The sequence below is a fragment of the Corythoichthys intestinalis genome, chromosome 2, assembly GCF_030265065.1.
Source record: "Corythoichthys intestinalis isolate RoL2023-P3 chromosome 2, ASM3026506v1, whole genome shotgun sequence".
NCBI lineage: Eukaryota > Metazoa > Chordata > Actinopteri > Syngnathiformes > Syngnathidae > Corythoichthys > Corythoichthys intestinalis.
Genome location: NC_080396.1, coordinates 53845338 through 53858786, shown reverse-complemented (window position 1 = coordinate 53858786; position 13449 = coordinate 53845338). Strand labels below are relative to the sequence as shown.

Here is a 13449-nt window from a genome sequence, read left to right as displayed (position 1 = left end):
TTTACTAGACAGGAGTCAAATCAAAAGAGGACACCTTTTTACTAATTCAATAAATTGATGGCCAATGCTGGTGCCAATATTGCATTTTAAATAAAACTATGTGTAATACACTTTTATTTTCATGGTATTTTCTTGTAAGAATTATTATTTCAGAAATAAATAACAAGTCCTTAAAAAAAAGAAAAAAGTTACTTTCCAGTCACTCTGTATGTTAATCCATGAATATATAAAATAACTTTAGACTTGAGTCTTTCATGGTGCTTTCTTTAGTTCTTTAATCAGGTTTGTTTGTAGCATGTGTAGTGCGTAAAACAGTATGTGTGTGATCATACATTCCTGTCCAGCATTACGCATTTTGTACCGGTAGGAATGAGTAAGACACAGTGACACTGCTTTGAGCAAACTGATTATATTCCTGACTCTATCCCTGGCTATTGTACACCTCTGAAAACACAAAATTCTTCTCTCATGGTAGAGAGCGGCATTTCTTGGGGATGAATGCTTACTTGAGTCTTTTATACCCAAATTGAGAGGTACTTTTATCATGTTATTTCCTGATGCTCGGCCATCTTTCACTACGTTAAAACACATCAAGCCAGCCAGCTTCATTCATTTATCTGAGGTCAGACCGTGGGGGCTGCAGCTTCAGCAAAGGAGCTAGAACTTCCCTTTCCACTAGCCACTCTGTCCAGCTCTTCTGGGGGGACCTCAGAGATAGACAGTATCTCCAGCATGAACTGGGACTTTCCTGGGCTCCTCTTTCCAGGGGAACATGGGTGGAACACCTCAACAGGAAGGCGTCTAGAACTCCTTCTTATCCTCTAGTCCTAGGTTGGGATATTTGTAAGAAATCCTTCAGAGGGGGTATTTGTTCTGAATCTCCTGACAAAGCGTAAAATTGACACTTACTGTTTGTGAGTTAATACGAGTCTTTGAACATCAAAGGCTAACTGGAAGTGTAAGAAGGTAGGGTTGATCTTTGATGCTTGCTCACACAGACTCACACACACAAGATACACTGGAAGTGGTTAATGGAGAGGTCAGACAGGGCGCTGCTATCTGTAAATCTATCTGCTTCTCCAGATCATTTTCTCCTCAGAGTCCCAGACTTCCATAATTCTTTGGCATTTCCTGGTCAGTTTCTTTCTACTGGTGGCCGTTGACAATAAGAGGTGGACAATCCTTCACATATGTCAGTGGGTCTGAAGACAGTAGACAAAAGTCTACGTCAAGTTGGAAGACATGATAAGAGCTCACGAAAGCAAAAGCAATGTAAGATGTACTATCAGGAGTCACAGATTTTACAACTTTCTAAATCTGATTTGGTTTAGTCCCATGTTTTAAAACCCCTGGTGCTGGGCGGTCATAACATTGTCTGGTAAATTTATGCGCTTAGATACGACTTTTCAAAGGGTGTATGTGTATCCCATAACTCTCTGAGTTCTTCACAATTTTTCTCATATTTTAACTGTTACAATTACAGCCCATCATATAGTCAGATACAACTGTAAACGTTGGTTGTTCAACTGGAAAACAACATGAATCCATTGGAGACAGATAATGAGTTTTCCCTGAAATCCTTTTAAGAACTGCAGTGCCCGGGAATTGTTTATGAGGGAGATACAAACATGCAGGTAGGTGCACATTTACCATTGTATCGTTTGACTTTAAAAAACAACACGTTTCCCAGAAACTTCTCTGATTCAGAACACAGGCAGACTCCCTGCTGTTGGATCATTATTGTTAGTGTTCATTTTGGTTCAGTCAGTCATGTGGTCTGAAGAGCACCTAATAAACTGCATACCTTGGTTGGTATTAGGTTGTATTGAACAAAAAAAGGCAAATTTGGGAAATAGCTGTTGACATTTAACATCTGTTGTACTAAAAGCGATCAGACAGGGTACACTCCTAATGATTCACTCCTGAGTCAAATGTACTGTATGTCTGCATTACATAGACTACTAATGGCACTAATGGCAGAGACAGTTACAACCATATCAATTTAACAGATTTTTCCCCCCGCGAACCACATCCCGTGCTTGACGGGTTTGCTGCATGATGACTGAGCACAAAAATATGGTCTGAGGTGGAGAAGCCAATTCTGTTTACAAGAAATTATTAACTTCTGCCTGTTCTTAGTTTTGAAGTACAACTCTTGTCCATGAAGCTGCTTTGCAAGCAAGGTCTTGCAATCTGCAGCAGGTTTGAATTTGTCATCTTGGTTTGATTTTCAAAGTCACAATGTCCTGAATTATGACCACAAGACAAAAAAAAATACCAGTCACCCATTTAGACCACAATTGCTTAAAGTCTACTACATTCTTCAGAGCTCAGTGGGATCAGTGTGCTTAATGTACCTGTTGTTTGAGTTGGTGCATGAGCCGGTCCTTTTCCCGCTTTAGAGCCATAACCTCCGCTTGGGGGTTTCTCCGCTTCGAAGGAGACAACTCCAGAAGGGCTATGTTTGCATCCTTCTCACTGATAGCTGCCAGTAAAGCTTGCTGCCTGAGGAAAACATTATTCAGAATTAGTTAAAAAGTTGGCCTCAGAAAATTTATTCCATAGTTGACACAACATGATAAACATTTACAGAGGATCAGAGGAAGTCCTTATATGTACATACATGTGACAGGCATTTTTCTACTTTGCCATTCCAGAGACGTTATTCAAGTGATGTGCTAAGTGGTCTGGTACCGCAGTGTGACTCATGGTCACGTAATAATGTAATGAAGTGTAATAGAGTAGCCTGAGGGGGCAATGACATCTTTCCTGTGTCACTGCTGGTCCCCACTAAATTTGTAAAAATACTCTAAGTGGCTACAGGTGCAGAGGGAGGAAGCTTAATCATACACACAACCAAACATTCAAATCTACACCCACTATCCGGGGTAAATGATATCCTTAACAGATTGGTGATGACTAAACATAGGAATAAACAAAATGTTGCAAAACTACGTAGGACTGACAAACACATCAGTAATGTACACTAATGGAAACGTGTCACAATAACGATGGACAAAACATTTGGTACCATTCCACTATTTCCAGGAAAAATTTATAGAATATTTTAGTGCGTTATTGGACAATGACCAAGGATGACTGAGCCTTTCTCACGATCGTTGCTTGATGGTGTTGCAGTCACGATACGAGTTTTTGTTGTTTGACAACAAACTCATCAAAGTATGCCTATTTGGACCTTATGTTTCACAGTAAAGCTGAAACAGAAAGGGCCTTTTCATAAAGGTAGGTAAATATGTTGGAAGCAAACACATTTCAAAAATTAATATAAGGTTAGTTAAAGTAGAAGAAAAAAAAACCTAGATTAACTCATTTGCTCCCAAAAACGTATTAAATACGTTCTATTTTTAATTGCTTCAGTGTCCCAAAAACGTATTTATACATCTTTTGCATTTTTTTTCAAAGCTCAAAACCAATTTTAAAGCAATAAAACAGGCCACTGGAGGGCAGTAATGCATTTGGCAAGACCCGCAACCCTATTCAACGGCAACCAACGGCCAAGCCGCAAAGCCGGGGAGAGGGCGGAAAATGACCGAATGGATGACAGGCGGCGGACGACCAAGCAGAACAACCGGTAGAACGCCCGAGATGCCAGGCGCTGGACGACCAAGCAGAACTACCGGGACCACTAGATGCCGTATAGTCCATGCTGCTTGTGAGCAGAACCCACAAAGACTCAAAAAAATTCATCTTTTTGAAACAGGCGGCACTGGGGGAAAAGTTTAACCCGCTGTCGCGGCCAACACAACGTCATCTTTCAGTTATGTCTAAATAAATTGTTACTTTGCTATCAAAAGCTCTATTTGTCTTGTTTCCGTTTTTTGTAAAAGGAAAACATTATTCAGATGTTTGGGATGTAACTAAAGCAAAAAATAGCTGTGTTTAAGTCAAAGTTATGTTTGAAATGTATGCGTTCACAAAAAGCTCAATTTCTCCGTTTTTCATCAGAAATTGGAAAAATGGTCAAACTAAGCAATTTTCTAATGCTGATTTCTAAAGAAAGGAAAAAAATATGAACTTACTTTTTTTCTGCTGAAAGAAGAGAGTCTAATTTTTCTTTTGGTGGGTTCCATGTTTATATAGCAATAGAACAGAATTTTCTGTGGGCCTTGCAAAACCAGTCAAAACCCAGTAAAACGGCTTTGCTCCGGTGAAAACGGCTGGGAGTGAATGAGTTAAGAGGATCTGAAGCCACTTTTTGCAATTGGCTGGCAACCTGGTCAGGGTGTACCCCGACTCCTTACTATAGTCAGCTGGGATTAACATCCCAGCACCTCTTGTGATGATAATTAAGGCCACTTTCACATTGGATTCCAATCGCAATAAATTTGGACATCATCCATTGTACGCTAAATACAAGAGTTACTTACACATAATGGCGGTGCATTATTAAAGTCGAGTTAAAAAAGATGGCTACGTTTTTAAAGCTACAATAAAGTATTAAGACAATAATTTAAGATTAAAGAGGGACTAGCTTGTTAAATTAAGAGTTACAAATATCAGACCATCATTGTAAATGTTACTCAGAGAGCTAAGAAACATCTAAGGGATTACACTTCTATCTGCAGCAACTGTGTGCCATTTAAAAAAAAAAATTTAATTCAGTCGCATTTCAAGGGGATAAATGGTGGATTTTCCTGCAATCCAGCACATGTAAGTTCTAAATTATATATGTTAAAAAAGAAAAAAAACAGCATCTGTTGATGATGAAGCCATAACATCGTTGGCGGAAGTAATAAGGAGCATGTCAGTGTAAGGTAATGTGTTGGTTGAGTTTAGTGGAAGAGGAAGAGAGAGGGCACATTGAAATTGCACTTTGGGCTCAATTAAAAATTGACCTGTATTGGAGTGTTTTTATTCCATGATTCAAGACCCTGCAGTAATAACTCAATTGCAAAAATAAACACACTGAGGCCCGACCAAAGTCTCACTTGCCTGGGACTTTACATTTGGTGTTTTTAGTACAATTATCCTTGCACCGCATCTGGATTCTCCTATTCAAGACCATTAATACGCCGCTGTGTGTTTGTGTGCGCTCACATGGTAACTCCCATTCGTGCCGGTATTTGTGTGCGCTTGGGTGTGTGTTCTGACAAGTGAATCGAAACAGCTAATCACACCATTAATCACGCAGCGGGTCTGACGTGACACTTTTCGTCTCCACACACCTTCACTGTTATTTCTTTTAATGCTCACTGTAATGGGAATGCATACAAACACATGCACATGCAGAACCACACTGCACCAAAGTATGTGCTTCAAAATTGACTTAGACAGCACCAGCCCACATTTCAGTACAGTACGTGTTGGTGTCATTAAACTTTTACAGTCTGAAAATCTCTGAGAAAACACAACTAAACATCCACTACTACTAAAGGAAGTGGACACAAGATGTACTATTGAAGTGTTATGTATAGAACTTTAATGCAATGTATACACAAGATGTACTATTGAAGTGTTATGTATAGAACTTTAATGCAATGTATACACATTTTCTGTGAAATCTGGCATTGAAACATTAAATGTTGGGATATCGGATTAATTTAGTTCCAAACACGGTTAGGCTTCATAACTTCTTACAATATGATGGTGAAAAGAACTAATCCTATGTTGAAGCACAAAAACCTTGACTTTATAACAGGGTATTATTAAATGTGTCCAATGTATTCATTGAAGGGGAACAAAACCCAAAACGTTAAAAACTAATATAATTTGAAGGTGCATGACTTCTTTTTCAGCTGGTCTCTACTTAATAATAATAATAGTTTATTTTTTGATTGAAAATTTTACAAATTTTAGTAAAATGAAAACATTAAGAGGGGTTTTAATATAAATTTCTATAACTTGTACTAACATTTATCTTTTAAGAACTACAAGTTTTTCTATCCATGGATCGCTTTAAGAGAATGTTAATAATGTTAATCGCATCTTGTTGATTTATTGTTGTAATAAACAAATACAGTACTTATGTACCGTATGTTGAATGTATATATCCGTCTTGAGTCTTATCTTTTCATCCCAACAATAATTTACAGAAAAATATGGCATATTTTAGAGATTGCGATTAATTACGATAAATTAATTTTTAAGCTGTAATTAACTCAATTAAAAATTTTAATCGTTTGACAGCCTTAGTATTAATAAATAAATACTCCAGTCAGCTCCTCTGTCGTCCCCTCATCTCAGATCATCAAATGCTGACGAGAAATAATTGTTTGCTCTTTACTAGGGATGAGAATTGATAGGATTTTTGCGATTCCGATTCCATTATCGATATTGCTTAACGATTCAATTCTTTATCGATTCTCTTATCGATTCTAATTTGGGGAAAAGACGAACAAACATTTTGATTGGCATCGAGTTTGTTTAATCAGAAGTCACAACCTTACAAACTCACAACGAGGTCAAAAGAGGCCCAAAGCCTCAATGTTAACTGTGGCAATAAGTGGCAAATGCACAAGAATGTGTAACATTTTACTGAAACATTTTCTAATAGAAATAAAAAATTATTGGCATATATTGGCATATAGGTCGTTGTTCTGCCTTTGGCAATATGTGTTGAAGCAGGGGTCCCCAAACTTTTTCCTGTGAGGGCCACATGACTTTTCCCTTCTCTGATGAGGGGCCGGGGTCAGTTTGTAACAGAAAAAGTGTGACGATTGCAGGAGTGCCTAAATGTAAAAAAGTATTGTTTTTCAGAAAGCCACAATCAAATAAACCTTTCTGGATTCTTCACGGAACAAAAGTAAATAAAATAATATAATTATAATATAATATAATATACTATAATATAATATAACACTATCAATTAAATAGATAATAACCAAATTACCCTCTCTGAGTTCTTCACAGAAAAAGGCCAGGAAATAAATAACATTATTGAGAAAAAAAAAACAAGAAAAAAACAAAATGCTCTCTGGTATTTTTCAGGGGGGCGGACCAAATGTGGAGGCGGCCCATATCCGGCCCGTGGGCCGTAGTTTGGGGACCCCTGTGTTAAAGTGTATTATTTACCATTATATAGAAATGCATGCCTTTTAGTTTTTATGGTGCTTTCACGCTCAAGTGGTGGTGCCCTGGCGCTTCCTCACGCGAAGAAGAACGCGCTCACGTGAACAAGAGCGCGCTTACACGCGAAGAAGAAGAAGTGCCGCATCCAAGTGAGTGAGTGAGTTAGTGAGAGAGCAAAACACTGCTATGAGCCTACGTTCTTTGTTAATGTTTGTAAAATATCTACAGAGGCAACGCCTGTATGTATCATCTTTTGTGTTGTTGTTGTGTGTTTCCACTTGCGATCGGGACACTTAAATCCAATTGTGTAGTGGTTTGAACGATGTGCTAATGCTAGCGAACACATGCTAATCGTTTGTGTTATTACTGTATTAGCAGCTAATCATCGCTGATTTACGTTGATGCAAACCTGTTTGTTATTGGGGACGAAATTGATTTGTTTCATCTCTATTTTTAGTTTCACTCTTCAAGTGATGGTTGAATAAAGTCAGCAAATTATACCAACGTCTTCTGCATTGTCATTTGGGAGTTTAGCTAGCTGTATAGCCAGGACTGAGCCTTAGCGTCTCGGTGAGGACAGTGCATTCGTATTCCCTCCCGATGCAGTTATCTCCACCTTGCAATGACTGCAAGTCGCTTTTTTGTAATTTTTCCTCGTGAAGTGAAGACACACTTTCAAGCGTTTGAACCTACTTACTGTCATTGTTATGTTTATGGCTGCAATGCTCGTGCTAAACTATCGTAACCTTTCATTTTCACCCTCTTTCCTGGTGAAGCGTAGCCAAACTTTGGAGGGAGTGGTTCTTGGCGCCATGCTAGTTTGATGCGTCTGGACAACAAGACACGTCACGACGCAATATGCGTCTTTAGGAATCGTTAAAGGGATCATTAAGGCTTTTTCATTGTGATGTTGAGGCCTCGAAACACTAGGAACCGGTTCGGAAATGGAATCGGATTTCGATTCCCATCCCTACTCTTTACAATACTCTTTCCACTCTCATTAGTCAGTAGAAAAATTTAGACATATTGCTACATCTCCCGTGCCGGCCTGTGTTGTTTTTGGGCGCTTGAGTAGCACATGATGGACGGATGGACATTCATTTGCCAAACCAACCAACCCCCGACACGCTTTGACACGAAAAAAATATATAAAACACTCCGAAAAAATTGACATGTATATACTCATGTATATACTGTTTCATTGCAAATCAGTATTCTGGTGATCATACTAAATATTCATTTTCCTGTGCACATATGAGGTAAATATCGGTGCCATGAAGCCTCCATACAGTGACAGTTCTCTCCCCCCTGCACTGCCGTGACTGCCGTCACGCGACCGCAACTCAGCTTTTGCTTGCCTCATAGCTACCCGCGAAAGTGTTTTAAACTACTGTAAATTTGATAGTATCATATGTAGTCGTCATATGTAGTCCTGAGTCTGTTGAGAAAAGTAGTACACTAAACCATGCTCGCTAGGTTTATGTGGTGTTTTTGTCTGTTTGAGCAGCATATGATAGACTCCACATTAACAAATATGTGACAGTCATTTCCTTTCATTTTTTGACTCGTTCACGCCTTGACTCGAAGGTCAAGTTAGTAGCAAGCTCGGTCAGGAGCCGGAGGACCGAGTAAGTGAACGGGAAGTGACATAACTCAGTCTTGCCCCCTGCTTGCACGCTGGCTGCTTATTGGCCACACATGGAAGTGAGTGACGGACGCTCTGATTTTGTTTTTGCTCCCTCCCCTGCCCGCGATGTGGCTGGCGTCTGATTGGTTGTGCGCGATCTCAAGACTCTGCCGCTTGCTCAACGCCCTCCCACGCAGCAAGCAAGCCCCACCTTCCTAGAACTAATCAGTGCAGAAGGTGATTAGTTCAGTCTCGTTCACCCAAACAATTCGTTCAAAAAGAACGAATCGTTCACAACCGATACAACACTACAAGGGATGACAACTTGATGTGCCTCACAACAACACCTACTGTACGTTGATGGACATATATCGGGACTACGTGCATTCTACTTTGATGATGGAAGGCTCGACTCATGCTCCACCTTCGTTAATATTTTTCTAATAATTTTCTAAATTGTGATTTATTGACCTGATTTGCATATGCACCAATCGTTTTAAATAAAACAAGAAATGGAATCATGTTGTCAAAAAGTTTTATTGCAATCAATATCTGCAATAAAAAAGATTGACATACTATTTGTGTTTGTATGTAAATGCGTGATGAACTAACAATACCGTTACTATAAAATAAACAGATGAAAAATACCTTGTAGTATTTCTTTGTAACAACAAAATCTGTGTCAGCCCCTCTGCATTAGGCTACTGTTATATTATTTGTAATTTTGCCTAATTTTGGTCACTTATGTATCGATATACACCTCACGTTAACACAGGCTGCACAGATTGTTATAATTTTGTCCACAAATGATCAACGAAGCGATAAGAACAAACATACAATCGTTTAGGTGGATCCTTAGATTGCAAAGCACATCTTTAACTTGTCTGCTGTTGGTTTCGATTTAAGGCGTATGGCGAGGTAGATCCACACTGGAGCACTGTAGCTACTAGCTGGTCGCTGATCAAAGCATTCCACTTCTAACCATATATATATATATATATATATATATATATATATATATATATATATATATATATATATATATATATATATATATATATATATATTAGGGCTGTCAAAATTATCGCGTTAACGGGCGTTAATTAATTTTTTAAATTAATCACGTTAAAATATTTGACGCAATTAACGCACTAGGCCCGCTCAGACAGATTTAAATGTCAGTACAGTGAAAGGCCAACTTGTTAATTGTGTTTTATGGAGTTTTTCCGCCCTCTGCTGGCGCTTGGATGTGACTTGCATATATTATGTGGCGTAATGTCGCCCTCTGCTGGCGATTCAGTGCAGCTGATTATTTGGGTTTCGGCGCGCTTTTCTGACGTGATTATATGTCGACGCGAACTCACACTAATAGACAGTGCTATTCAGACCAGCTAACGTCCGCATCCAGTATTCAGTGGCAGTTCTCATAGCCCCATCACACTGTTTGCGTCTAATACATGCATCGCTTGTGAGTTATATTCCTCCTTTGTTTATATTCATGAGCATTAGATAGTTATTGATGATGTGTATTTGAATTTGTTCACATATATGGTGAAATGCAGTTACATTGTTAGATGCTTGTGAGCTAATTGGCTAGTGCTACTGCTCAAATGGACACGTGTGTGTACATTTTATGTTATTTTGTGATTTATGCAAGTAATTGACACATTGCCTTTTTATTTTCAGTTTTACAAAAATACAAGAAACGTGCTCCTGTCAAAAAGAGATGACTTCAGTAAAGCCCATGCAACTTTGCCACACCGTCTGATTTCTTTTTGGAACTTATGTTCGCTATCTGTCAATTTGTGTACTCACACACATTGAGGACAGAATGGGGCTACTAGTTTATTTTTTGATTGAAAATTTTACAAATTTTATTAAAATGAAAACATTAAGAGGCGTTTTAATATAACATTTCTATAACTTGTACTAATATTCATCTTTTAAGAACTACAAGTCTTTCTATCCATGGATCACTTTAACAGAATGTTAATAATGTTAATGCCATCTTGTTGATTTATTGTTATAATAAACAAATACAGTCCTTATGTACCGTATGTTGAATGTATATATCCATCTTGTCTTTTCTTTCCAGTCCAACAATAATTTACAGAAAAATATGGCATATTTTATAGATGGTTTGAATTGCGATTAATTGCGATTAATTACGATTAATTAATTTTTAAGCTGTAATTAACTCGATTAAAAATTTTAATCGTTTGACAGCCCTAATATATATATATATATATATATATATATATATATATATATATATATATATATATATATAAATGTATATAGGCGCTTCCAGGAGTTCACGCAAAGCACAGAAAGTCGCGGAGTCTCATCTACGTCGTGCTGATTCTATTTTTGAGATTCCGTGGGTTTTACTGGTTTGATTTTGCAGTTTTAACTTTGTCAAAACACTGCTTACTTCATGTTGTTCTGTCTAAACCGGAAATTCGGAGCAGAAATTGTCGCCCATGTTTCACTCAGGAAACTTGTCTGTAAGTAGATTAATTATGCTTTTTTTTTTTTTTTTTTCTTTCCAAAGCTGCAATATTAATCAAAATACTTTTTGTACTGATTCAAACAGGCGCTTGATGAGCATTCCTCAACTTTCTCACCCTTTTTTGCCAACTGTCACAGCTCTTTTAGAACGTGTTGCGGCCATAAAATTCTAATTTAATGATTATTGCTATTCACATTAAAGTTTATCAGTTTAAAGTGTATTCAAATTTAATATAGGTTGAACATGATTTGCAAATCATTGTATTCTGTTTTTATTTATGTTAAACACAAGGTCCCAACTTCATTTAAAGTGGGTTGTAACTTCAAAAGACTAAGAAATTTTACAGCAACCTGTCAGATTTACACTCTCAAACATAAGTTCCCACCCAAGTATCTCTATAGAGCTTGTCAGTGCCTGTATTATCTGCATTTAAGTATAATTTAAGAGGCTTATCTGTGAATATGAAATAAAATAGCTTAACAATTGGGAGGACAACTTTCAAAACCCAATCAGAAATCTTGTGAGGGGATTCATGTCATGTGCAGTGGAAGAAACCGTGAGGTCAAGTTAGCATTTTTGAAAGACTAGTTTATCTTATTTGAAAACTCATCTGGAAAACAGAGATCCATCTCTCTGACCCCCACAAAGTCACTTTATCAATGCTGCTACAGGCCCATAACTCAAGATGTCTTTTCAATCTCTTGTAAAATGAAGAAAAAACACTTTTTTGGCACCTGTAGAAAATTGATTCATTCGAAAAAGAAAATAATCATGATGTCATACTTGGTGCGTTAAAGCTTGAATGTCACACATCTGGAGCCTGGAGAGATTTAAGTGCAACACGTTCCTCCCCCTAACATTGGAAGATAACTCTCGGTAGAATAGCATTTCTGTTGTTATTGACACTTAAGACCCTCTTAGACGAACTCCAGAAACAACAACTGCCCTGTCCCCTGTCAGTGTGTAAATGAGTTTAACAGATTACAGTGCTTTCTACCTGTGGGGTGCAATCTTAGTGGTCCTGTAGCAATGTACTCACTGATGTCTTCCTAAAGCAATAAAAATGATCATTATTATGTTTAGCCAGCCAACAAACGCTGTGTCTCATATTCTCAATGAATGTGTGTGCAACAGTTGCATAGTATGTGTCTGCATTAGGGATGGGAATTGATAGGATTTTTACGAGTCCGATTCCATTATCGATATTGATTAACGATTCGATTCTTTATCGATTCTCTTTTCGATTCTAATTTGGGGAAAAAGAAGAACAAACGTTTTGATTGGCATTGAGTTTGTTTAATCAGAAGTCACAACCTTAAAAACTCACAACAAGGTCAAAAGAGGCCCAAAGCCTCAATATTAACTGTGGCAATAAGTGGCAAATGCACAAGAATGTAACATTTTACTGAAACATTTTTGTAACTGAAATAGAAAATATTGGTATATATTGGCATATAGGTCGTTAGTCTGCCGTTAGCAATATGTGTTAAACTTGCAGGGGTCCCCAAACTTTTTCCAGTGAGGGCCGCATAACTTTACCCTTCTCTGATGAGGGGCCGGGGTCAGTTTGTAACAGAAAAAATGTGACGATTGCAGGAGTGCCTAAATGTAAACAATTATGGTTTTTTCAGAATGCCACAATCAAATAACCCTTTCCGGATATTTCACGGAACAAAAGTAAATAAAATAAAAATAATAATATAATAATAATTAATAAAAATAACACTATTAATCAAATAGATAATAACCAAATAACCCTCTCTGAGTTCTTCACAGAAAAAGGCCAGAAAATAATTAACACTATTGAGAAAAAAAAAATTCAAAATGCTCTCTGGTATTGTTCAGGGGGCCGGACCAAATGTCGGGGCGGGCCGTATTCAGCCCGCGGGCCGTAGTTTGGGGACCACTGTTAAAGTAGTATTTACCAGTATATTGAAATGCATGCCTTTTAGTTTTTATGGTGCTTTCACGCTCAAGTGGGGGCGCCCTTGCGCTTCCTCACGCGAAGAAGAACGCGCTCACGTGAAGAAGAAATGCCGCATCCAAGCAAGTGAGCGAGTTAGTGAGAGAGGGAAGCACTGCTGCGACCCTACGTTCTTTGTTAATGCTTGTAAAATATCTACAGAGGCAACGCCTGTATGTATCATCTTTTGTGTTGTTGTTGTGTGTTTCCACTCGCGATCGGACACTTAAATCCAGTTGTGTAGTGGTTTGAACGACGTGCTAATGCTAGCGAACACATGCTAGCTACTTTGTTATTACTGAATTAGCCGCTAATCAT

General features: G+C 38.0%; 1 protein-coding gene across 10 annotated transcripts in view; it reads right to left on the bottom strand.

Moving 5' to 3' along the window:
• Nucleotides 1–13449, bottom strand: part of LOC130907988 (ERC protein 2-like) — a 244298-nt gene that overhangs the window by 89711 nt on the left and 141138 nt on the right. For 9 of the 10 annotated variants that reach the window (XM_057823634.1, XM_057823594.1, XM_057823565.1 and 6 more), the window contains one exon: nt 2358–2505. In XM_057823634.1, coding sequence (XP_057679617.1) covers nt 2358–2505 — 148 coding nt within the window. Of the gene's footprint in view, nt 1–555; nt 1203–2357; nt 2506–13449 lie in introns of those variants that run through there. The other variant, XM_057823626.1, reaches the window with a different exon arrangement.